Source organism: Nelumbo nucifera, chromosome 8, assembly GCF_055504915.1.
Source record: "Nelumbo nucifera cultivar China Antique chromosome 8, China Antique-T2T, whole genome shotgun sequence".
Taxonomy (NCBI): domain Eukaryota; kingdom Viridiplantae; phylum Streptophyta; class Magnoliopsida; order Proteales; family Nelumbonaceae; genus Nelumbo; species Nelumbo nucifera.
In genome coordinates this window covers 5,415,571-5,440,677 of record NC_142656.1, presented here as the reverse complement: position 1 = coordinate 5,440,677, position 25,107 = coordinate 5,415,571, and the positions used below count along the sequence as shown (strand labels likewise).

Sequence of the window (25,107 nt, the reverse complement as noted above, 5' to 3'; positions counted from 1 at the left end):
TCTTCTATTCAAAAAAACCGTGATCACTAGAATGCCCACTTAAACGTATCCTCAACTTTCTTGAATGGAAGAAGCAAGGATTTGGGACTGTTAATTTTTCGTCAATGTTTATATGGTTGATAAAGAAAATTAAATGACACTCAAAGGGTATTTGTATCCTTTTCAAATGTCACATAATGACATGTTAACTGCTGATTAATGGCAGGTACTAGATTGTCACATTTTGAAACCTCGGGTACTGAATTGTCGCATTTTAAAATTCAGGGACCAAAGTGACACTAGGCACAAAGTACAGGATACTAATTAGGAATTTTCCCAATAAAAATTTCCTCCCGATTTACAAACCAACCGATCGGTTAAGTGTAAGCTATCACTAACAAGAAAATGTAACAAAAATAAATAAAAAAAGGCAGGAAAAAGAACAGAAAAATGATATGCCAGAGGATAATCCGTAGTAGGCGATTACATTCATGATTTACCCAAATATGATCCATTCTTAAAATAACAGTGCCCATAAGACGATTAGTTGTGTAAGCTTCCTGTTCGGAAGCTATCGAACATACACTTCACTTCTCATAGCAAAAAGATGTAAAGCAAGTATATAGAAGGAAAAAAATAAAAATAAAAAATACAACCAAAGACCTAGGCACTACCTTCTGCAAATTGACTGCTTTGGAGAGATTGGGAAAGTACTTCCCATAGGGGTAATCTTGTAATGCAAATACTGAGAATGGGCAGATTTTCCTTTGTCCTCTGTTAGATCTGACCTTCATCCGGTCCTTGTATTCAGTTGCTTATTCATGCTCACCTGTCTGAGTCCTTCCTCACCTCTCTCAGTCAATCTTAACGGAGGAGTAGATCTTCCGGACAAACCAGAGACATGCATAGAAACCAATTGTGCCAGTCAAAACAAAGAATGCATATGACACAATTAACATATACCCAAAGTAAAGGATGCCTGACACCAGCTTTGTTATTTCCAATTTAGTGAAGAAGTAGAAGATCGAGTAGAGGAAGAGGTAGAGGGCAGAAGATCCAGCAGTCAGATAAGCCCTCCACCACCAATGGTAATCTTCGCTGCACAACTGGAAGTAGCAAAGCACAACCGTGATCTCAGCACAAGTGATGATAAGGATAATGAAGACAATGAAGAGAAACCCAAAGATGTAGTAGAACTGGTTCAACCATATGGATGTCAAGATGAAGAAGAGTTCAATAAAGACAGCCCCAAAGGGAAGTATGCCTCCAATGAGTATAGAGAAGACAGGTTTCATGTACCATGCCTGCTCTGGTATCTGCCTCGGAATCTTGTTTGTCTTCACGGGATCCTCAGCAACTTGTTTTTTGAAACCCAAGTAACTACCCACGAAAACCAATGGCACTGATATGCCAAACCACAAGAAAACAAGAGCAAACATGGTTCCAAATGGCACTGCTCCTGAAGACTGCTCCCCCCAGATTAAGGCATTCAGCACAAAGAAGATGGAGAAAAGTATAGCAGGGAACATGAAGGCAGTTTTCAAGGTGTTTCTTTTCCACTCCGTGCCTTTGAACATCTTATACAAACGAGCTGAAGAGTAGCCCCCAAATAAACCCATGAAAACCCACAAGAGAACCATAGCAGTCATCAGACCCCCTCGGTTGGAAGGTGATAGGAAACCTAACAATGCAAACATCATTGTAACAAGTGTCATCCAAAAGATTTGAACCCCTGTCCCAACGTAAACACAGAGTAAGCTGAAATTAATTGGAGGCCTGAAAGCATCTCCATGGACAAGTTTCCATCCTGTTTCTTCTTGTGCTTCATCCTGTGTCTCCAACTGATTGTAGTTGGCAATATCTCTATACAGAGTTCTCATCATAATCATGGCCACCATGCCAGATAGAAAGAGGACAATCATCAGAGAGTTTATTATGGAGAACCAGTGTATCTGATCATCATTCATGAGTAGGTAGGTGTCCCAACGAGAAGCCCATTTAACATCACTAGGCTGCAGAAAGACCAAAGCATGTAAGAAACTGAATAAATGGTCTTCAGAGAGGGGGTGGAGAGAAAGAGAGGTACCTTAAAAGAAACATCATATGTGAATACAATCTCTTTGTCCACATCAACCTCCTGTGGGACAGTACTGCCTTGAATCAATTTGGTACCTGGGTTGCATGTTAAGAGCTGGGGATTCTTCTCATCCCACTCCTTGTACTCATGATTAATACTGTTTGCAGGAGAAAAAAGTCAGGAGACAAAATGAATGACATGGATCCACAAGATAAATAATTTACATTAATCTGGCAGTTAGTACTCTTAGCAAAAGTTTCAAGAGAGTATGTCTATAAATATATTTTTATTAGTGTATGTCTAAAAATATTTTAAATTATTTACATAATTTATAATTATCTATCTTTTTTTGAAAAAGGTAAAGCAAGATTGTATTATCAGAAACAATATAAATTATCTGTCATTGTGTCCTGTGTTGATTTCAAGACATTGACATGCTGAACACCAATCAAATAGCAAGGAGAACCAGATGAACCAATTAAGGTAATCAGGCTGTGTGGCAACACCTAGTTCCACTGCTCCAGAGAGAAAATTTAAGAATCAATAGCACAAAAAGTTCAAATGAAAAGGGTTTCAAAGCAGAGACTTGATTGGATTGCTAATGCAGTGTTGTAACTTATAATATTTACTTCACAAATCTGTGATAAAGAAATAACACGTTTAACTTCTCATTAAGAATGAAAGCACATCAATGATAGGAACAGTTGATAAACCCTCAACAGAAAGACATGAGAGAGAGAGAGAGAACCAACTTAAATCAGCCAACATTATAGTCACAGCATCTAGATGAGACCCAGGTTTTTTGTCTTATCAAATTTCAATGCAAGTTGCCGCCTGGGAGTCAACTAGAAAATAGATATCTATTAAGTTAAGAGAGGTAATACAAAGCTATAAATTGTTATGTAAATAAATGACAGAAACATGGATATAAGATTCAATCTAGAAAAACAAACATGCTAATTTCCTATAATAACTTGGCCCTTCCCTATCTCTATAACAATATAATGTGGCCCTTCCCCCTTATGACCTGTCAATTAAACCCTCGACAGTTGATAGATTTATACACCAATACAATTATTTATTGAAAAAATATAACAACAAATTTTTTATAAATATTTTAACAAAAGATATTTATCACCAATCAACAATATATTTAAAAAGGGTCTTTAATCTTTGTGTGAATAAAATTTTATGAATAACATGGGATGTTTTCATCTATCAAAAAAAAAAAAAAACACAGGGGATTGTTTCAAAACAAGCAACTCCATAATTGATAGGGCCCTGATTGATGATCAAAGAATTTGCACTTTCTTCCATACAAAATTTTCACAGACAAGTTAAACTACATGTTTAATCTAATCCACAACCACGAGCAGCATTTTTTTTCCTGGGAGCTGCCACCATGTCAAAAGATATCAATGAGGAAGACACACAACCCAGAAACATCAAATATTATCCGTAACAAAGCAGCTACAGTGATCATAAATTCACAATTAACGATAAATATTGCCAAAAAACAAAATTAATAATAGGTGATTTAATGTCAGAAAAACAAAACAAAACAAAACAGCACCTGTTGGGTGTAACCTCAAATCCAACAATGCGTGCTAAATCAGTTTCAGGGTCCTTGTGATACATGACTCTGAAGCTCAGGTGGTTATTTATAAAATGTTTCTCATCTTTGCTCTGCAAAAGCATATTAGCAATGTGAACTAAAACAGAAACACTAGCATTATGCATGGAGAAACACCAAGTGCAACTTACACCAGCATAGCTTCCCTTGAACCCAACACGAAATCCATGTTCATAAGCTGTAGCTTGAGTCCCATCTCTCCTTTGTCGGAGAACTGCAACAGGAAGGTTATCCAAAATCCTGCTCATCCATCAAGGAAATATCAGACGAGTAAAACATGGATGGACATCAATATATTGAGGTCATACTACCAAGAAAGAAAAGAGGAGCAATAGGACCTTTTTTTTTATAGATAGGAGCAAATAGGACCATATTGTATTATGAACTTCAGCAAATGAACTCAAGTACTACAATTATCAAATATAATTACAACTTAAGAGGTAAAAGATAGGGCTCAAACTTGGTAAACTAACATGTTCACTCGATATTCATCATTAATTTTCTCCTTAAAATTCTTTGCGGCAGCAGCATCAAGCTTTACTCGACAGGCTACTTTACAGGACGACTCCTCTCTCATTTTGAACTGGAGCATACAAGATATGTACAGACCCACAAGAAAATGTTAGAGCTTGAAAGCAAAAAGGTATACATTCTAAGGCAAAATTCCTTTCCTATTGTCAGGTGCAAATAGAATTAATGACTTTTCAGAGTGAAGATAAGACAGCAAAGAAAGGGAAAAAAATTAAAAGGCTTTACCGTATAAATAGAATTCTCAATGCGATCACCACGAAGAACCTCTCCCAAATTTTCTGCGCTATTCATAATCTTTTTAGGCTTACAATACTTCAGAAAATAGTAATCATAAGGAAGTTGTGTTTTTGTCGATGACAGCTTGTTCACTTTAACTTGAAGGGGATCACCCTGTGCAGAAGAAGGATTAAACCAAGATTATTAACTGATTATAAATTAATTCAAACAAGAACAAGCTACATCTTTTTTTTAAAAAAAAAAAAAAAAGAACAAACTATACTTGCATGAGTTTAAATTTCTATTTTGTAAATGAGTAATTTCATGCTGCATTGTCCCAACAAACAAAATAGCATAAGCATTAAAAAAATGCTGAAACCAAAGTTTGTGCATTTTGCAAATCAATTTCTTGCTTTTCCATAGCAACAAATCAGATCCCATTAGAGTAGAAACCAAGTCACTAAAATTATAAAATCTTGCCAACCAAATATGTTAACAAAACAAACATAAGATGATTAGATTACTCGGATAGCCACTAAAGAACCCCCTGTGCCAACCCCAGGTGATTATATTACTCCATATTCCAAGTGATTGGAGTATTTATAGATTCAAATAGGTCCCCTATCTAGTCCATCAATGGACAGATATGAGATGCCAATGCAGTTAAAGCTAAAGTTCCGGCATTGTTGACCATTCCAATCCTAGCTCCCTTGGAAATCCTAACCAGATGTGATTATATTACTCCACATTCCAATGCTAGCTCCCTTGGAAATCCTAACCAGATGTGATTGGAGGAGTATTTATAGATTCAAATAGGTCCCCTATCTAGTCCGTCAATGGACAGATATGAAATGCCAATGCAGTTAAAGCTAAAGTTCCGGCATTGCTGACCATTCCAAGGATTGTACCATCCATTGCTATTGATATTTGAGAATTTAGATTGCATCTGATGTCACCAGATGCACTAGTAAGGTTTATTCTGGTACAAAGAAATTAGTTCATTACCTGAACAAGATTAGAAAAACCTGAAGCCATGCCCAACCACCCTAACTTGAATTTCAAAAGAGCTGAATGCCATAGTGCTCACAGGAATGAGGAGGATCCCATTGTACAGTGAAAGCCATTACTAACTATTTCTTGAGGATTGGGCTTCAACTACATATTATGTGCATCTTGTACGTCCATTCATGTATACCCTTTTGTCTTCTCATTAATGCAAATAAACAATTTAGCCCGCCCAATTAGGGAAAATGACATTTTGAATTGCCAATTTTACTAATCAAATTTTGAATGTTTATGATCATTGCATGAAGTGGAGTAAGTTATACTCTCTGAATTCCAGAAATCCGCTGTATGAAGACGTTTTCTTTTATATGATCATAAAAAAGGACCATTAATTGTAACAAAAATTTGCACCATGATAAGTATGCCAAATAATTTAAGGTTCCATCTGGCATGGAACTAAGATACCAAGGAACACTTGTTTATGAAATACACCGAAAACAGAGAAGTAGTAGTAATGTGATTATCAAGAAGGCAACTCAGCGCAGGTTAAAATGCCAGAAAACAACTGAATGGTTCCATAATAACAACCAAATTCCAAAGACGACTTAATCGAAGCTAATTCATCGTTTCATGAAAGAAGCTCTAAAGTATAAGATCCAATTGTTTAAAAAAAATGAAAGCTTAAGCCCCTTAAGTTGAAATCTGCTACAGGATCGGTACACTCAGATCCAATCAAAGATCTGCCTGTCTATTCCATTTCTTCACCATTCGGTTAAAAAATCCATTAAAGAAAGAAAAAGAACGCAACTTCAAAAATTCCAGATCCAGAAACGAGACCAGAAGTGACAAACATCGAAACCCAGTTATTAAAACGCAAAACCCTAGATCCAAAACCAACAGAAGCATAGACCCACATACCCAATGAACGGAAGGGTTAAAACAGACCATCAAACATGGGAAGCAAGCAAGAAAGTGAACAGGCAGTAATCAATCAAAGATCTGGAAAGCACAACACAAATCAGTTAGATTTAAGTGGGTAATATGTAATCAGAGAACATACCTTTGAGAAATCGCGAGGCGCTACACCTGGGAGATAAAACGAATACGCAGAAGGTATGATGAGGAGATGGGCGAGGAAGAGGGTGGCGATCCAAATGGAGCTACCCATCATGTGTATGGGAAACACAGACAGCGAACCAGAGGGAGGGGGAGAGAGAGAGAAAGGAGAAACCGACGAGAGTTGGGGAAAAATAGAGCCTGCCCTCTTTAGTGTGTTCCGGAGTCTCTCTCCTCTGATGGAAACTTGAGATATGTGAAGTCAGTTAATAGACATGGTGTTAACCTTCTAAGCTTAGCTCCTTATCAAATTTGTTTCACATTAGCGGTAAAGGTTAACAACAGACATAGTCCATAGACCATACCATAGACTGGACATAGAGAGAGTTTGGCCTTGGCAAAATGGCAACCCCGACCCGACCCGTCCTCCTCCGCTCCTTATGGGCTTTGGCCTTTGGGTTTGATTTCATTTTGAATATTCATTTGATGACAGACCCGAGCAACTGAGCAAGGATCATGGACTTCATGCAACCGGTGGGCCACCCTCTCACAACAAATCAGTGAGCAAGGATCACGGTTGAGATCAGCACCAGTATGGAGATATTCTCAATGCAAGGCAGTAAAGGGTGCTCGAACAAGCTTTGGCCTGACCCCTGAGTGAAGTCGAACTCCATATTACAAGATGTGATTTTGTTTGACCATCCTAAGTTCCAAATTCCAAATTCCAAGTTGAAGCTCTAGCCTCCTCTATGGTCTATGGAGTATAGAGCATATATCAGACGGAAATGTGGGACTCGTCACCTAACTCATCCATTCGAATTCGATGGTAAGATAAGTTGGGAACGACTATTTCCTTCCAAAAATAACAAATTTTTCTTCTTTTCTCAAAATGGCTACACAACGGGTCAACGGGGTAGCCCATCCCCCAATTCCAGAACCCAACCAAGGTGCACAGGCGGGACTGGATCCCAAAGTCTCCACTAGAAGATCTTATCTAGGCAATTTTTTTCAAAGGCACTAATTAGACAGTTAACACCTTTTTTCTTAAAAAAAAAATATCGTACATAGAAAATGAAAAACCAACAAAATTAAATAAAAATACTCACGAGATCGTATCAGTTCAAGGGGTCGAGGAGCCTTAAACCGGTCTCCTGAACCGATTTTGAAAAAAGTAAAATAAAAATAAAGAAAAAAAAATCGATACTGCTTGATACACCCCTACCTGCATATCGGACATATCGATATTTAGAACCTTGCCCCCCCCCCCCTAACTTTTACTTTTGACAAATAACCACTGAACTTTCGGATTCCAACTTTTTCTCTCTTGCCGTTAACCGAATAGACAGAGAAAGTTAATTTATTAAAGAGAAAATCTATGATGCCAAAAAGGATTTCAGATCTATTCTTTACAATACATCTCAACCACACATCAAGAACATCTGTATGTTGTTATTCGTGGGAGATATTCCCAACAGAGTGAATGAAGTGTTGTTGAATTTAAAATTTCAAGAGGGTTTATGTCATAAATAAAAAGTTGGAGGATGCTAAGTGCCTCAACCCAAAGTACAAGGTGCTAACCCCTGTAATTTACCCAAAAATAAATAAATAAGAGAACCGTTCTGTGTACGCTGATTTTGGATCTATCGCATCCTGGTCACCATTCAATTTGTTTTGTAGTGTCGTAGTCATTGATTAGAAGGACGAAAACAAACTTATATTTGGGCCCGCACAAAGTCCATATGTTCAATAATGAAAGGAACATGCGCCCAAGCTTCCTTCTACTTGCAAGGAGGCCCATCCCATTATATGAATACGGGAATTCCTGAACGAAATAAAAAATCGTGTTGACTCAGAGAACAGCACCCAGCCGTACATTGGAGACATCTCCCCAATGAATGAATTTTCAATGTGCAGTGCAGCTGGATACTTGGAAGAGAAGTATCAAAGTCCAAAACACACAAGCTTCCATAGCATGAATGAAGGGCATCCTTGAGGAAGAAAAAAGGTAAATCAAATCAAAATGCTAATAAACAAATAATATACCTCCTCGGACATGATAATGGAACATACACTTCAGTTCATCGTCACCAGACTCACCACTCACCATCACCAAGCGCAACCTATTAAAGCATTAATGTCATTATCTATTCTCTTAGGCAGGGAAGGCATTAATACATTGTATGAAGAAGACTGGATCTGGATCACATCGACTGTGTTAATTGAATTGAAGCTCCAAAGCTTTCGGTACCCCATGGCAAAATAAATGCCCCATTAGTCTCAAGACTTTGCTGAGCACGACAGTATGTGCGATTTGAACTTCTCAAGCTCAGCCAAAACCTCCTCTTCTGGCCTGTAAATCAGATCACTCATGCGCCATATCTGCATAAAACAGTATCAAATGAGTGAATTACTAAGCAGACTGCTTGAGGCTGAAGCCTGGATGATGAGAACTCAAGTGTGGAGAAATGCAAACCAACACAAATGTCATATGTTTAATACTTACCAACCCTACCCGGATGTTTCTATTTAGGGGATATATATATATTCCATGTCTAAAATCTAAATAATGATGCATTATTTCGTACAGTGTAATTCAATTTGCATTTTAAAGTTTTTTTTCACCTCTCCACTTCACCACAAAGCATGAGTCCATCAAAAAATATAGATATTGTCCATGCTGACATGCAACCATGCCTAGCGGCTGAGTTTAGGATTAACATTTTTTTTTAGATCAATGAGTTTTAGGATTAACAATTTGCAAATGAAAAGTATAAAATCAAGCAAAAAAGAAAAAGAAAAATAAAAACATTACCTGTAATGTTCCACCACCCCCAGTACTTTCACAATCATCAGAAACACTAACAATTGTCCAAGGATCAGTTGCATTCCAATGAAAATCAACCACTTTATCCCTATAATACATGTAAAGGAATTTGTTTTTTACATAATAATTATTAACAAAGATATAGAAAAAAAAAGGTAAGTCAAAAATAATTGATTGCCATGATCCAACTCCCATAAGATGGACAAAATAAAATCAAACTAAGAAAAATAACCACATTAAGAACCATGGGACGCAGAACTTTTCCACAATAATACCAATTGAAGAGATATCATAAAATCTGAGAGTTAAATAATTTGTAACTAATCAAGGTCTTTGTATGGAGGTCTTCATGTCAGATCAACCACAAAAAAGTCAGCTTCTAATTTGAAAAGTTAACATGATCTCAAAACTAGAGATAAATTCGCATTCACTTCATGCACAAACTCATGTAGCACAATTTCCATATGCTTCCAACACATCCAGAGACCATTATGCAAGTTCTCCTAAAGTCTAAAGTGATAGGGCTTCAAATTTTTCTTTTATTTATGCATAGCTCCAACCATTTCATATTGTAATGTCACTTAACATCACCCAATAAGATGCCTAAAAAACTCCAACCATCCCTTCCTTGCATTTGACCCTCCAATTGATGATTTAATTTTTCCCTGCCACATCTCTTAATCCCTTAGAAATATAATGCAATTACCTATACTAAACAGGAAAGAATGCAGAAGAAATCTCTCACACACTCCAAGTGTGGTAGTGGGCTGGCTAAAGAGCAACAAGCTAGTACTAAAAAATAAAAATAAAAAAAAAAAAAGAGTAAACAGGTTGATTCATGAAACTGTCAGACCACAATAAAGCAGATAAAGGCTTTGGAGAGAAAAATAGGAATCGAAATGCTCATTGATTCATAGATCAGCAAACATTTTGGCAGATGCACTTGGGGTGAATAGGGATCAGCTTTTTAGGGACTGTTGAGGCATTAAATGTAAATCTAATAAGTGGGCTAGGCAGCTGAGGCCAAGCCTATCTTGGGATGTCTTTAGCATGATTATACACAAACCATTTTTAACCGCATCAATAAAGTACTTATGACATATCATTATCCATCAAATTAAAAAAAAAAAAAGGAATCTCCCTTAGATGCTACAGTTCCTATCCTTCCAGGTCTCTCTCGTGGAGCAACTGCTCCTAACCCTCTTGAAAAGGAGATTGTTTTAGAGTTTGATGCACACTCCATTCTCAATCTAGGGCAACCTGGAACCAGAAGAATCTTCGACAAAGGAGACAGCAGCACCTTATACCTTATGGGTCTCTAGTGGTCCCATCAGAGATGTGGACTCTTTCAGAGCAGAAGTGATTACTGTTCTCATGAGGACATTCACTGCTAGGCAGGCCCATATCTCCTCTCTTACTATCACTCAGCAAATATTATTACATGGAGCCAGCCAACAAGTAGTGCCCCAGGGCCACTAGTCTATTATCATACTGAATCAAGGTAAAGCCTACCAAGGTTGAGGATGCAGATTACTGTAAGGCATGAATTCATCCATGTAGCTGTGGTAATATGGGTTGTCTAGGGAGAGAGGAACAACATAGTTGGAAATATGGGGTCTATTGAGGCACAGCAGGGAATAGTGATGTCTCTGTTGAATCCATGGGTTTCAGGCTTTCAGCCTCTGAAGAGTTTAAAGAGATCTCCTTGAACAACCTTAAAAGAGACCCAGTGAGAATCATTCTAGACCTTTGAAGACCTACACCAGGCAGAAGAAAGCGAATCACCAAGTTTGGGTTAGGCAGGATGATATCTTGGAAGTTTGGTGATTTGACCTGTCAGGGTATTTTTGCCATTTTGCCTTATTGGTATCCAGTCAACAGGAGTATTTATCTATTCATTATTTAGTTAAGTTTCAAGTTCCAAAATCATGGGCTCAGTAGATAGAAAGTCATAGATGTTATTATCTTCTACATTTCAGTGACATTTTCGTAATTGCAATGAATAGTGTTTTTGATGAATGATGCAATGAATAGTGTTCGCCCACCACTTCTTACCTACGCATAAATAGTTGTGTTATCATTCAAATAGATGAATAAATAAAAAGGCTTGAAAGTTGATTCCTCTTACATGCTTACTCTATGGAGTGATTCTATTCAAACCCTAGACTGATTCTAGGTCCTCTCGAAGTGATTCATTAGGTTTTCTCTTTCTTCATTCTCTATTATCTAATTCAAAACTTTTAACAATAGCCACCATCTAATATCCAATCAAAACTCAGGTATGGGAGTGTTATAGAATCTGGTTATGAGGTAAACGAGAAATTTCAGAAATTCCAGCCTTTTCTCTCTTTTTTTCCACTTCTCCCTGTAAAGCCCTAGCTGTTTTCCTTCAATATTCAGATCCTTAATCTAGTTAAACCACACTCCATATAACTCCATCACAAATAACCCCAAAATTTCACCCCATATAACCCCACTTCTTCTGTGCTCCTGTATTTTTTTTTCTTACGTTTTTTTAAGAAATATTGTTGGAAACAAAACAGGGGCTTCGCCACCGCCTCCTTCAAATGGCCCTTATTCTGGAATGAAACAGGGGCTCTGTCCCCTTATTTTTCTCCTTTTTCGCTGCATTCAACCTTGTTATTGGCCTGAAACAGGGTCTCTGCCCCTTAAATATAGTCCAAGTCGTCCTCTTATTCATGGATTTTTTTTTTTATTTCTTTAAGAAATTCTTTTTGGGAATAAAACAGAGCCCCCTTACTTTTTCTCTTTTTCTTGCTGCATTTCCTTTTTTGTTGGCCTGAAACAGGTTATTAAACAATGAAATTAATATATTTAAATGGTGTATTTATGATAGCATTTTTATGTTTTTATATGAAATTTATAGTTAGTTACTCATTTGAATGGTTTTATTGCTAATAGGTAGTATACAGGTATGTTGGTTAGTATAAAAAACTAATAAAGTAGCTTAGGAGAAGTACTGATACTTAAATTTTATGATTTCAGATCCCATCACCTAGGCTCACCTAGGCACCTTGACAACTATGATTAAAACCTCCCAGATATTCTTAAATCCTTGCCTAAGAGACCAGCTCATAGACCTCCTACTCATCTCATTCTATTGTCAGGGGTTGTTACTTCAATTCAGTGGGAAGTCTACAAGGCAGTGAGCCTGTTACTCCTGAAGCTACTTCTATTGGGTATAATCTTCCTCAATACAAATAGTGAAATCATTTGGGCTTGCAGAAAACCCATTGGAGATGCTGACTCTACCAAGGCAGAGGTAATAGCTCTCAATCATAACTGGCCCATTCGAGATATGCAAGACAATCAGTGTACATATTATTCTTTCATATCTTTATAATCAAATTTCAACAGTTACCAATCAAAAAAAAAAATTTGAAAGTAGATAATACAGAAGGTATGCATTTCAAACCTGTGCCCTGCATGTTGAAAAAACAAGCCTGGTGGAGAATTTGGCATCCTTGTTCCAAGACGGTCCTTTTTTTTACCAACCTGCAACATGACATTGAGTTCACCTCCTAAATATTGTAATTATGCTACAAGGAAACATGTGAATCAAGTAACAAACTCCATGAGACATGATGTGCAAATTTAGCCAAGACAGTATTTTTCTGATTCAGGAATTATCAATATGTCAGCATTATTAAAACCACTTTGTTTAGATGTGCTCTTTAATGGTTGTTCTGATTCTCTAACCAAAAGAAGACAACAAATAAACAAGAAAAAATAGAAGAAAAAAATGTGTTAAAAAAACCAAAAGCATAGAAACCAACCTTTAAGGCACAATACCATTGCCAAGAATCAGGGGGAAATTTCCTAGAAACGATTTATAACTTACAAGAGGCAACCATCATGATCTGAGCCTTAGGAATGAATTATAAGAGGTAACCATCATGATCTGAGCCTTAAACATGTCATTATTGTGTTGATCAATTTCTGATATTTCGTTTTTCTATCTAACAAAAGAACTGAATAGGAAGAAAGACATTTTAGAGTGGCCACATAAAAATCTCTCATGTTGCCCTTTAACAAATATGGAAAATCTTGGAGCAGGGATATGCCTGATACAATTTGTTTGCCTTTAAATAATGCCTAAGATGCTAATTCTTTGAATAAATTTCTCATAGGCTTCCAAAGAGCTTTACCAATAACTAATGAGTGAGACAATCATGGGATGAAAAATTGATAGAACATCCATACCTTCTCATGATCCCAAACATTTAAGAAACCATCCTCTGCAGAACTGCCAAAGACAGATGCCTTGTCGGGAGACCACTGGGACATGAATAAAAAACGCATGTTCAGGAAAGAGTAAACTCCAACCAACCTTGAAAATATATTGATCTTAAACTGGGAATTAGAAAGGAGTTTAAGGGCAGAAAAAAAAAAAGAAAGGAGTTTGAGAACAAAAAAGATGAACTAAGAGTATCATCCCATACCTGAACACAAAGAACAGCAGCTTTATGGCCTTCAAATTTATAGACAGGTGACCCCACACCACCAGTAGTCAGGTTTCTCCGATCAAACATACGAACAGAATTATCAGCTGACCTGAAAAGATAACAGTGGCAAAAGAAAATAAGTTGCCCCTAAAAGCAGAGTATCCCAGTCCACGAAACAGGTAGTCCAAGATAGCACAGAATGTTAAACAAGCATGTGCACATTTGTTGACATTTCACAAATCCAGTTGGAAAACCATAAGATTCAGATTGTGTGCATACCCGGTTAGAATAAGGTTTTCATCATGCGGATTCCAATCAACACAGTGCAGATCAGCATTATGAGCTTTCTCGACCTGCCACCAAAGCAAACAGCAACCAGCAGAATATAATCACAAAAGGACAAGTTTCTGCCTGATAAGAAAAAAAAAATGCTCATAGCAAGCATATGCATTTCTGAACCAGTTATTTGCACCTTAAAGAAAATGAGAAATTAACAGAAAGAATGGCATATAAATGGGCCAACCCCATTTACATAAAAAACTAATAGGCAACCTACAGCCAACACAGCAGATAATGGCCATTTCATTGTTTAAGTACACTGTTTACATTCTTATTGCACTAAGATAATTCATTGCAACCAGCCTACCCAACTATAGTGTTTGTCTTATCAATGCATTATTAAACATGAATTTTAAATGCAAAATACAACCACCATTTGCATTGAACTGAATGTATAGGTGAATACAAGGAAGCAGTCTACAAAACCTATATGCATGTTCAGCTCCCCAAAGAAAGTAAATACACAACATTAACAATGGACATTTTACTTGATAAAAGAAAACTACCACTTATAAGGAGATCATGTATACTATATAGGTCATGGGTAAAAGTCCAAAAGTGAAATAAATAGTCCAGTGCACAATATAGATCTCAAGAGTAGTTGGGCAAATAGTGCATTACATGTGTTAATGAAACAAATAGTCCCTACCCACATCTTCTCAGTCACAACCATCAGCCAAGGAATTGGTAGATCTTGGAATCCATCCATGCAAGCTGTTCACTCCAAGGATGCCAAGGATCTTTTTTTTTTAATAATATGCCTATGAGCAAGGCCCTAAACAGATCCGGGTTGGCTAACCTCTAAAATCCATGGAATGCTGGAAACTGACATGTGTCCAACATAGACAGCTTAGGAAAATCCACAGAGCACTGCTTGATAGCCACCTTCCACCAGTCCACTATTTAAACCCAGGTTTTTGCCTAAAAGAACATTCTTCCCAAGCTACCTGATGAAGGGTGATTTGGCCCAACCTAGCGAGAAGGGGACACGTAGACGCAACCTGATTAAGGGATGACAGCTCAGCCTGGCAAGCCTAGTTCGCAACATTCGAGCTCGGGTATTCAGCCACCTCGGCGTCGAGGCACCTCGGCATCCAATCCAGTTCGGAACTAAAGAATCGAAGTATCAGCTCGGGCCTAACAACCCGAATCACCACGTAATCGACTCCAGAAGTCTCTCCAACAGATCCCGAATCTCTCGAGAACACGATGAGCTAACAGATCCCGTCTTTTCCGATATCACGATGAGAACTCATCCCAGCTCCGCCAGAGTCGAAAGTGAAACGATAAGCCTTATCTACATATTGCTCCTTCGGAAGCGGAACGAACCCTGTCTCCACACCCCGGAGATCCCGGAGCTCTTTCGTGAGACCCACGACTACTCCAGTATATAAAGGCGGGAACCTCAAGGCAAAGGTACGCGTGATTACTCTACTCTCTAGCATTCAAGCTCTTAAGCACTCAACTCGCGATTACAGCATACTAACTTAAGCATCGGAGCGACCTCACCGGGTTAGCCACCCCGGGTTCTCTGATAGATTGTCTTGCAGATAGATCCAGCTCGCTGCTCGATTGGAAGCCAGATCGCCCTCCAGCTAGGAGTAGTTAGATCGCGCAACAACAATTGGCGCCGTCTGTGGGAAACGATCGAAAGGTCATCCCCATTCTTCGCAATTACCAACCTTGATTTCTATGGCAATGGCATCTTCCAGTCATACCGGGAAAAGCAGCGAGATGAAAAGTAGTCAGTTCGGCGTGAGCTTTCCGGGAAGATTCCTCGGCTCCGAGGGCCCGCTTCAAGTTTACCTCGGACTGATAAGCCAAGGCGTGGATGGTAGAACTCACCTGCCAAGAGAAGAAAACAAGCGTCAGTATACAAAAATCCTAGTACAAGACAGATTGAAGAGACAAGTCCGATAACTTACCACCATGTGGTGAGTAGCCGCTCGGGCTCCGAGCTGAGCAACTGGTAATTCAGCCCAACTAGCAAGCTCCTCAGCAAATACCGCGCCCTTGCTCTTGAGAAGGCCAAATTTCGGAGTCAAAATACTCCGAACTGCGTCGTCGCTGCCCGAAGAAGCAGCAACTGCAGGGACGGGCTCCGAAGACGTATCCTCCTCGGGCACGCGGGGTGGGGAGGGCATGCCCGAATCCTCTTCGACCAGATCTATCACAGAGGCTGATCGGCAGTTGATGGCTGCTCGGACTCTGGAATGGCAACTGGTGGGGGCTCAACGTGAGCCTTCTTGGTGGCTCTTTTCTTCTTCCCCTTCTTCATGCTCCCAAAGAGTTCGTTGGCGGGGATGTCCATGATAGTTGCGACAAGAAACGAGCTGTCAGATGCAGTACCGAAGTAAAACAAAGAGAAAGTACAGCAAACAGCGACCTACCAGGACTCAGACCGGCCTGCACAAGCTTCTCCTCAGTCACGAAGTCTTCGAACGTCAGGCCGAGCTCCACCCAAGATCGGAGCGCCTCCCTTGTCTTCAGGTCCAACCTAACACCGGGGTCCTGGATGGCTACCCTCCAATGGGTTGGGAAAGGCCACCCCTCAGTGTTGCGAACCACGAAATAGCACCTCTTCCAAGCCGAGACCTTGTTAGGGAGCTCATGCAAAAGTTTAAAACCAGGGCGAGGTGACAAATAGTAAGTTCGTCTATGCTCGGGCAAAACACAAGAATTCTTCTTTATGGAAAGAATAGAAGAAAAAACGTCGAGGTTAAGGGGAAGATTGTAATCGTAAAAAAGTGAAATGGTCCCTACAATATTGCGAATAGAGTTCGGGTGTAACTGATCTATGGTGATATTGAACAATTTTATAATCTCAACTATGAGAGGGTGAAGTGGAAGGCGAAGACCAGCTGCGAGCTACTCCTCGAAGATCACGATCTCGTCATGACTGTGATCCCAAGGGAAGTTACCTACGGGGATGTTGTACACAAGGTCATTAGGAAGTCTGTACCGAGCTACTAGGGTTAGGAGCCTGTCCGCCGTCATTGTCGACAGGCCGAAGTTATCTAGTAACCGACCTCGATGTGAGGTGGAAGCTAGGTTACCTGAGGCCTCTCGCTCCCGCCGAGGTGAGTTCACCTCGGGAGGACCGTGGACCGCATCCTGGCCCAAAGTAACCTCCTCGGTAGGACGAGGATCCACAGCCTGAGCCGAGGTACCCACCTTGGCTCCAGCGGATTCACCGCTTCCGTCTAAGAGACTATCAAAACTAAAGCTAGACATACTAAAGACACGGAATAGAAAAGAAAAAGCAAAAGGAAGACTCACCAAAAGGAAGACCGAAGAAAGGAAAAGCGACCTCGGAAAGACTTGAATGCGACCTCAAAGATTGCGGATTAGCGAACTTGTGGCGAGGAAAATGAGCCCCTTGGCCCCTATTTATAGCCAGTGTATACGGGGATCAACGGTCGAGATCAACACGATCCAACGGCTCCTAGGAAAACCGGTTGCACAACCCCGAGGTTGAAATCGATTTAGCGCGTACTTTGACGTCCACAGAATTTATAAAACGGCGTGACGTTCGTGCGTAACGTAGACACAACCTGGGTTATTCCTAGTTGAGTCGGGCGGTCGAACAAGTCCGACCAACGATCCGCCCATCAAGCTGCCTAGACCTCGTGCCAAATCCACCTGGACTCGTCATGAACTCCCCGCACCGGGTAGAGACCCCTGGCTCGGGGAGTGGGGGGCAATTGATGAAGGGTGATTTGGCCCGACCTAACGAGAAGGGGACACCATGGACGCGACCTAATTAAGGGATGAAAGCTCAGCCTAGCAAGCCTAGTTCGCAACATTTGAGCTCGGGTATTCAGCCACCTCGGCCCAAAACTCACCTCGGCGTCGAGGCACCTCGGCATCCAATCCAGTTCGGAACTAAAGAATCGAAGTATCAGCTCGGGCCTAACAACCTGAATCGCCACATAACCGACTCCAGAAGTCTCTCCAATAGATCCTGAATCTCTCGAGATCACGATGAGCTAACAAATTCCAACTTTTCCAAGATCACAATGAGAACTCATCCCAACTCCGCCAGAATCAAAAATGAAACAATAAGCCTTATCTACATACTACTCCTTCGGAAGCAGAACGAACCCTATCTCCACACCCCGGAGATCCCAGAGCTCTTTCGTGAGACCCACAACTACTCCAGTATATAAAGGCGGGAACCTCAAGGCAAAGGTACGCATGATTACTCTACTCTCTAGCATTCAAGCTTTCAAGCTCTTAAGCACTCAACTCGTGTTTACAGCATACTAACTTAAGCATCAGAGCGACCTCGCCGGGTTAGCCACCCCGGGTTCTCTGATAGATTGTCTTGCAGATAGATCCAGCTCGCTGCTCGATTGGAAGCCAGATCGCCCTCCAGCTAGGAGTAGTCAAATCGCGCAACAACACTACCTATCTCAAAACAGTTAAAATTCCTTACTAATGTTACTAAAAGCTATTTGATGCTTCATCAAACACTTTTAACACCACATAACAAAGAGATCAGATGTTTTAATCAAGGGCCTACATGCAACAATTATTTAAACCAATATTTCATCCACATTCTAGATTCATCAACAATTCAGTATTCTTCTTTCATGAACATGGTAAGGCACATAAAGGCCAAAAAATGATCATATTAAATAAACAAATGAAAAGGCATCTAACCTTGATGGCTGGACTAGTACCAGTTCGTGCATCCCATAGTATAAGGCAAGAATCATCACCTACACTACAGAACTCCTGCACACTTCAGCACAATTAAGGCAAAGTTAGCAACAATATAACATACAAAGAAATTATGAATGAGATAACACATTCTATAAAATTTTGTTACAAGTATCTCCATATGATATTGATGCAAGATTGTGGACATGTTTTGTCCATATACGTGCAAGAGTGTGGATTAAAAGGTAACAAGATTTTTGATGCCCCTCATACAAAACATTCCAAATGAGATTGAAGCATAACCTAGGTTGCCCTTGCCTTGAAGTATAAGGAGATTTCCAACTTATCACCAGATTGATGCAGGATGTAAAGGATCCTTGAACTCTTTGTTACAACATAAGGGAAGCTAGATTGTGGCCTGTAGCGTAAAAATCTCATTCAATGAGCAGAAAGATTATTGTATTTCCTAAATGTTTCCTTCTTTTCTTATTGGATCGGTAACTTCATTAAGCAAATTAAGAACTATCAAGTACAACTGTCAGCCCCAGAATAGGTTCTGACCCCTAAAGACCTTTTTTTACAATTCTGCCCAGAATAGCATTTCCCTCAATATCCCCTGTTTAGCTAAAGTATCAGCTAGTCCATTAACAGATCTTCTAGTCCATTTGAAAGAAGCCACAATCTCCTTTTGTTATGTTGGTGATCTCCCTTATAGCACATCTAAAAATCCAAGCTCCCAAGCTGCCCAATTTCATATTTGGTTCAGCCCCATCTGTTTGGCAAATCTCACCAGAGAAAGGGTGAGTGGGCAGGTTGTGTTCGAGGCCTGCCATGCCAGGATAGGTTTTAGCTTATTATTTTTTTTTCCTGGGGCAAGATAGTGACTTTGTTCCGGTGTGTTGGTTATTCCAGACTTCCAGTATGAAGGTTCTCTTTGTATTCTTTTTCCTCAGATGTCAACAGAACTCTCATTATCTGTTATTGATCAAAAAGAGCTCCATAAGTGGCACTTGGTACTGCCAATACAAGATTGAATAATAATTGGAATCATAACCATTGTGCATTTGATAAAGAACTTGTAAAACCAAGCAATGTGAAGAATCAGGAAAAAAAATCATTCCACCCATACACATTGCATTTGACAAGGAACATGCTAGCTACCTTGATGGACAGAACTGCACATCTTCAACAGTATCATCATGCCCATGATAGATACCACGTGGTCCAACAGCAGGGCTCTCTGCAGCTTTATCAGTAGCACCAACCTTAGAGGCATGTTTAATGCTTGAGCTCCCAGAACCTGGGGATTTTGTGTCTGCTGCTGAAGCAGTGATATGATCATGAATACTCCAAAGAACAACTGACTTATCTTTTCCTGTCATAGTAATAATAGTAACAATAATAATCTTGGTAAGAAGTTCATTGATTATTGAAGAAAAAAAATTATGCAATGCTAATACAGGAAAAAAGGGAAGGATCAATTTCAGTAATGTAGTATAGAGGACAAGGAAGCAATTGAAAGTTTGAAACCCCAAAGATGTCATCTAGATATAAGTTATTCAAGTAAAATCAAAAAGTTCCCTGATGCCTACTCATATCCCAGGTGCAATTTACACGAAAAAGCAAATAAGCACAAAAATAGGAACAAAAGTTCCATATCAAACAGAGTTACGGGCCATTTGATAACAGCTGAAGTAGCTGAAATGAATGGCTTGCTGGTTTGCCTTTTAGTGAATAAGTTATTAAAGGGGTTGTGAGCTTATTAATGGCTAAATTTGAAGTTGGGTTGACTATAATATTCTTGAAGAGTTTATTATTTAATTATTTTATCCATACATAAGACAAACCAACAAGGCATTCACTTCACTTCAGCCATTATTGAATGACCCCTTAGTAAGCTATTAATTAATAATTTAATAGTAACAATTAGTAACTATTAATTATAGTAACCATGTAGTAGTCACATATTACAACAAAAAAATGGAAAAAAAAGGACAATGATAAAAATGATAATAACAAAGGAATCATTGATGTGTATACCATGAAAAGAAAAGGTGAAGTCTAGTAGAAGAAAAAAAAGGAATTCCATTATGGCCACCATAAAATAACTAAGTTTCTACCTAACCGTGTAGTGGTCATATATTACAACAGAAAAAATGAAAAATAAAAATCTAGAACAATGATAATAATAATAATAAAAGAATCTTTGATTTGTATAGCATGCAAAGAAAAACTGAAGTCTTTTAATAAAATTGCCAAAAATATATTAAACTTCTAAGTTACATAAACACAAGTCCACCTATAGGTTACAAATCCACATTGACAAGGACTATCAGCAGGCAAAATTTCCATACCACCGGACAGGACAAAAGGCTCTGTTGGGCACATGGCAAGTGCAAATTCTGCATTGTCTTGATGCCCTGTCAATATCTGCAAAATAATGGGTTGTTAAAATTCAAAAGATAAGCATGATAATACAGCAATAACACCAGCCCCATCTTCTGGAATGAAAAACAAATTATAAGCCTTCAAAAATTTAGTCTCAAAGTGACAGAAAGAACCTGAAGTGAAAACATAAACTAAATTTTAGAATAAACATACCAGATCTGGACGAGAGTCAGCAGCTCCCAGTACAGCATGACGATTAGGTTGAGCCTCAACATCCCATATGAGAACCTGATTCACAAGTTTCATAAACCTAACCCACATCAAGTTTTGCCAATTTGGTAAAATCAGAAATAAGTCAAACCAATATAATTTGTTCATGCATAACCTACTTGCTAGTTGGTAAATTTAGAATGCTTACATCAGGACTATCGGTATGGGTGGCCACAATCTTAGTGTTCTTTGGCAGCTCCCTTATTCTGTTTACCTGCAGAATTGTAATAGATGAAGGACAGCTTCGTTAAAAGTAAAAGCACACAATAAATTAGGCATTTCTACACTCATGTCTAATTGATGAAACAGAAAACAGAAACATGAAATAGAGATTCATACCTCTCCAGGATGTATAATGGTTTTAAACTTCTTTACAAACGGAGAACGTGCTTCTTCATTGAACTGCATAAAGTAATTACATTGATAACAATAACAACAATATGATACTTAAAGAATCAAAGACCGCCTGATAAACATTGACAGTGAAGAAAAAAGGCAAAGGGCTCAGAAGCGAAGATATCCTTTTTTTTTCTTTTGTGTGTGTGTGTACGTGTGTTGGGGTTCAACAATCAACAGAAGCATGGAAATTAGATAATGGAAACCTCACCTGTGATATGTGCTCCGCTGCAGCAACCCTTGGTTTTACAACTTCACAATTTGCTAACACAAGAGTGTTTGGAACACTACCATCAGTCTGAAAAAATTTTTAACCAAAAAACATGCATCAAAAGAAGCGTCTAATATTGTCATGACAAATGCATGCAGTAATTTACAAAGTATTGTGCATTTGTGTTTTCCTTCTCTTCTTTGGGATTGGATCTTTTGGTGCATATACATATTATAAGTTATAACAGTAGAAATACAAAGACTATTCACATCAAAATCAATAAAAAATAAAGCAAAATGTAAACTTCAGTGCCATCAACAAGTGTACCACCACTGTATCGTGCTGTACTAAAACATTTAACAAAAAACACTTAGATATTTATCTAACGCAATATAATATAGAGTTCTAGACATTTTCACACTATTTTCAGAGACAGTGCTATCAGAGGAAAAAAAAAAAAAAAACTGACATATGGGACCCCTAGGGGGAGCTTGGTTAACTTGATCTTCTGGTGTGTCTTCAGTGATGCTGAAGGTCAAGCATTGCAACCTAGCATTCTCTGCAAGCATTTCTCTTAGTGAATACTGCTTCCACAACTTTGTTTTGAAACAACTTGTTGATAGCGATGTCACTATGGGGGTACAATTGAACTTTACATGATGCATGTATTGAGAGTAAAGGCACTACGCCGTATTATTTTCTTAAAATTATGAGCTTTTTTTGTAAAAGAAATTTATGAGCTTAAAGTACTACCAAATTTAAAGTAGTTTCTAACAATCTACAGTGCGATTCTACAATGCACATGCCAAGGCGTATCCAAGCCTACAAGAACAAGGTGGGCCTAAGAAGCATGGATTGCACGCAATTAAGAATCAAGACCAAATTTGTGATCACATCAAGACGACTTGCCTGTTCAGAAAGATAAAGACGCTGGCGATTCTTGTAAGTCGCCTGCTCCAGTTGTGGACCCCACCTATTACATCAAGGACAAAAGAAAAAATGACGGTCAGCAATGGCACGTTGACGCTTGAGCTGCATATATTTCGAATGGTTCAAATCGAAAGCACCCCAGCTCGGATTTAAGACAAACGCATGAACGAAGAACCTGGGCCTAGGTCGCAGTTCTAAGACCAGGCAATGCATCAGTCAAAAAATTAAGCAACAAAAATGAACCTCACGTATCCTTTCAGCCAATGAAAATACACATAGCATAACCAATAGAAAAAACCCAAAAAAAAGTACATTTGGAAGATCAAAAAGGGTTTATTAGCTCTTCGGCTGGGATGGACAGACAAATGAAATCACATGAACCCTAGATAGAAATTGGGAGTGGTGCACGGAGAGAGAAAGAGAGAGAGAGAGAGAGAGAGAGAGACGAACCGGCAAGAGAGAGAAGGCCAGACGAGGTTGTGGTTGGCAAGCCAGTCGTAGAGAATGGGAACAAGGGACTTCCACTGAGTGTACCTTTCATCGACTGATGGCTGTCCTGCTTTCCCTCTCTCCTTCATTTTCCCACCTGCTCGGCTGCTCTCACTCTCTCTCCCCTTCCTCCCTTCCCTCCTTTTGTTTTCCCGCTCGCTCTTCTCTCTCTTCACGCTAGTCTTAACTCCACCGTGACAAATGCAGATAGGTCGTATTATGTTTACGTTTGTCGGGCTTCTTATTTTAGGTAAAGTTTTGGTGACGCGTAGACACTGACAATTGACAATAGCTTTGGGATCTGCTCGCCTCACAGAACATCTCACCGTGCATTGAAAACATCTCGCGTAAATAATAATAGGAGATGATTCCAATGCACGGTGGATGTGACTGTGAGATCGTTGTGAAGCGCTATGTGTGAGAAGCAGATCCAGTCTCCGAGTGGGACTGAAAGTCTGAAACCCCTCATTTCTGACACCGAAAAAAAAACGACAACAACAACTAGGTGCAAGTCGGACGGACCAAACACACAGGGTTATAGGATTGGCCCGATTTCTCTACTTACTTTTTGACAAATATCTCTTTAATTATTACATTTTTGCATGTCACACAAACACTTGCATATGCAAATCAGGGTATATGAATACTCCGACGCTTTGATCACAAACAATCAGAACCTAAGTGACATTTTGAAAAAACAAACAAGACTAAGCTGATTAACATTATTAAAATTAGGGGGGCAGCCATTTTAAGGGTGATCTAATTACTAAATAGGGTTCAATTCAATTTCTTGTTCTTTTTTTTTTTTGTTTACCTGATTAAATTACTATTAGGGATGCAACTCGGACTGCTTGTGGTGTTTAGATATCCATTTTGAATTATAAATTATTAATATATTTTTTTATTAATAGATTTGCAACATCTAAACTGCAATAATTACATTAAGAGATATATTAGTATTGGTGAATTTTTCTTTCATCTTAACTCTAAATGCCTATGATATTGTTCTGAATTCTAAAAATTATCAAATATCCATTTTGACCCTATATATGAGAGTTTTTGTTTATACTTTTGAGAGTATCATTGATAAAAAAAATTGTATGATTGCACTTTAGGTTGCATTTGAATGTGTGAATGCTAATATGTAGAGTGTAAAAGGGTTCATATAAATTACAAAATTGAGTTAGTTTTGCACTAGCAAATTAAACTTCTTACCAAACAGACTTTTAGCTGTAATGGATGCAAACATGAATTCCAATAAAGCATATGCTTTTTTTTTATCAAAAACTCGTTTGAATGCAAATTTACTTATTTTTTTTATGTATTTTTACATCTTATTATCAATGTAAAATTGCATTGATTTGTCATTTGTCAATGCATAAATGTGATGTTGTCAAACACAAGCAAAAATGAACCAAAGTGCAAATTTATCCTGAACCATGATTTACACCCTATTTACATCGTTTCCAAACGTAATCTTAAGAAATAAGAGATGAGAGAAAACGAACACTAAATTTTCTCTTAAAATTAAAAGATTCCTCTTAAGAGATATGAATTAAGAATAAACAAATAAATCATTGATATCAAATTATTTTGAATTAGAATGACAAATGATTGATTTGGTATGTTATT

At 38.6% G+C, this 25,107-nt stretch overlaps 2 protein-coding genes across 2 annotated transcripts; both read right to left on the bottom strand.

The window, feature by feature from the left end:
• Positions 1-435: 435 nt before the first annotated feature.
• LOC104600720 (transmembrane 9 superfamily member 7-like) lies at positions 436-6,910 on the bottom strand. The gene is made up of 7 exons (XM_010263824.3): positions 6,502-6,910; positions 4,446-4,610; positions 4,163-4,272; positions 3,821-3,929; positions 3,630-3,742; positions 2,066-2,213; positions 436-1,991 (listed from the first exon to the last, which is right to left on the bottom strand). Exons 1-7 carry the CDS (start codon positions 6,610-6,612, stop codon positions 834-836), a joined length of 1,914 nt encoding a protein of 637 aa, XP_010262126.1. The 5' UTR covers positions 6,613-6,910; the 3' UTR covers positions 436-833.
• Positions 6,911-8,486: 1,576 nt separating this feature from the next.
• LOC104600719 (WD-40 repeat-containing protein MSI4) lies at positions 8,487-23,919 on the bottom strand. The gene is made up of 15 exons (XM_010263823.3): positions 23,437-23,919; positions 22,966-23,029; positions 22,057-22,143; positions 21,789-21,851; positions 21,598-21,663; positions 21,393-21,467; positions 21,146-21,221; positions 19,953-20,166; positions 18,792-18,873; positions 14,067-14,140; positions 13,785-13,896; positions 13,546-13,620; positions 12,758-12,837; positions 9,310-9,409; positions 8,487-8,876 (listed from the first exon to the last, which is right to left on the bottom strand). The coding sequence occupies exons 1-15, from the start codon at positions 23,562-23,564 to the stop codon at positions 8,775-8,777; spliced, it is 1,398 nt and encodes a 465-aa protein (XP_010262125.1). The 5' UTR covers positions 23,565-23,919; the 3' UTR covers positions 8,487-8,774.
• Positions 23,920-25,107: the final 1,188 nt, after the last annotated feature.

Coding starts and splice junctions, on each gene's coding strand:
- LOC104600720 (XM_010263824.3), bottom strand. CDS start 6,612: ATGATGGGTAGCTCCATTTGGATCGCCACCCTCTTCCTCGCCCATCTC. Junction 4,611..6,501: donor CGCCTCGCGATTTCTCAAAG/GTATGTTCTCTG, acceptor TCTTCTGCACAG/GGTGATCCCCTTCAAGTTAA. Junction 4,273..4,445: donor TTGAGAATTCTATTTATACG/GTAAAGCCTTTT, acceptor TGTATGCTCCAG/TTCAAAATGAGAGAGGAGTC.
- LOC104600719 (XM_010263823.3), bottom strand. CDS start 23,564: ATGAAGGAGAGAGGGAAAGCAGGACAGCCATCAGTCGATGAAAGGTAC. Junction 21,222..21,392: donor CTGACTCTCGTCCAGATCTG/GTATGTTTATTC, acceptor ATTATTTTGCAG/ATATTGACAGGGCATCAAGA. Junction 18,874..19,952: donor GTGCAGTTCTGTCCATCAAG/GTAGCTAGCATG, acceptor ATTGTGCTGAAG/TGTGCAGGAGTTCTGTAGTG.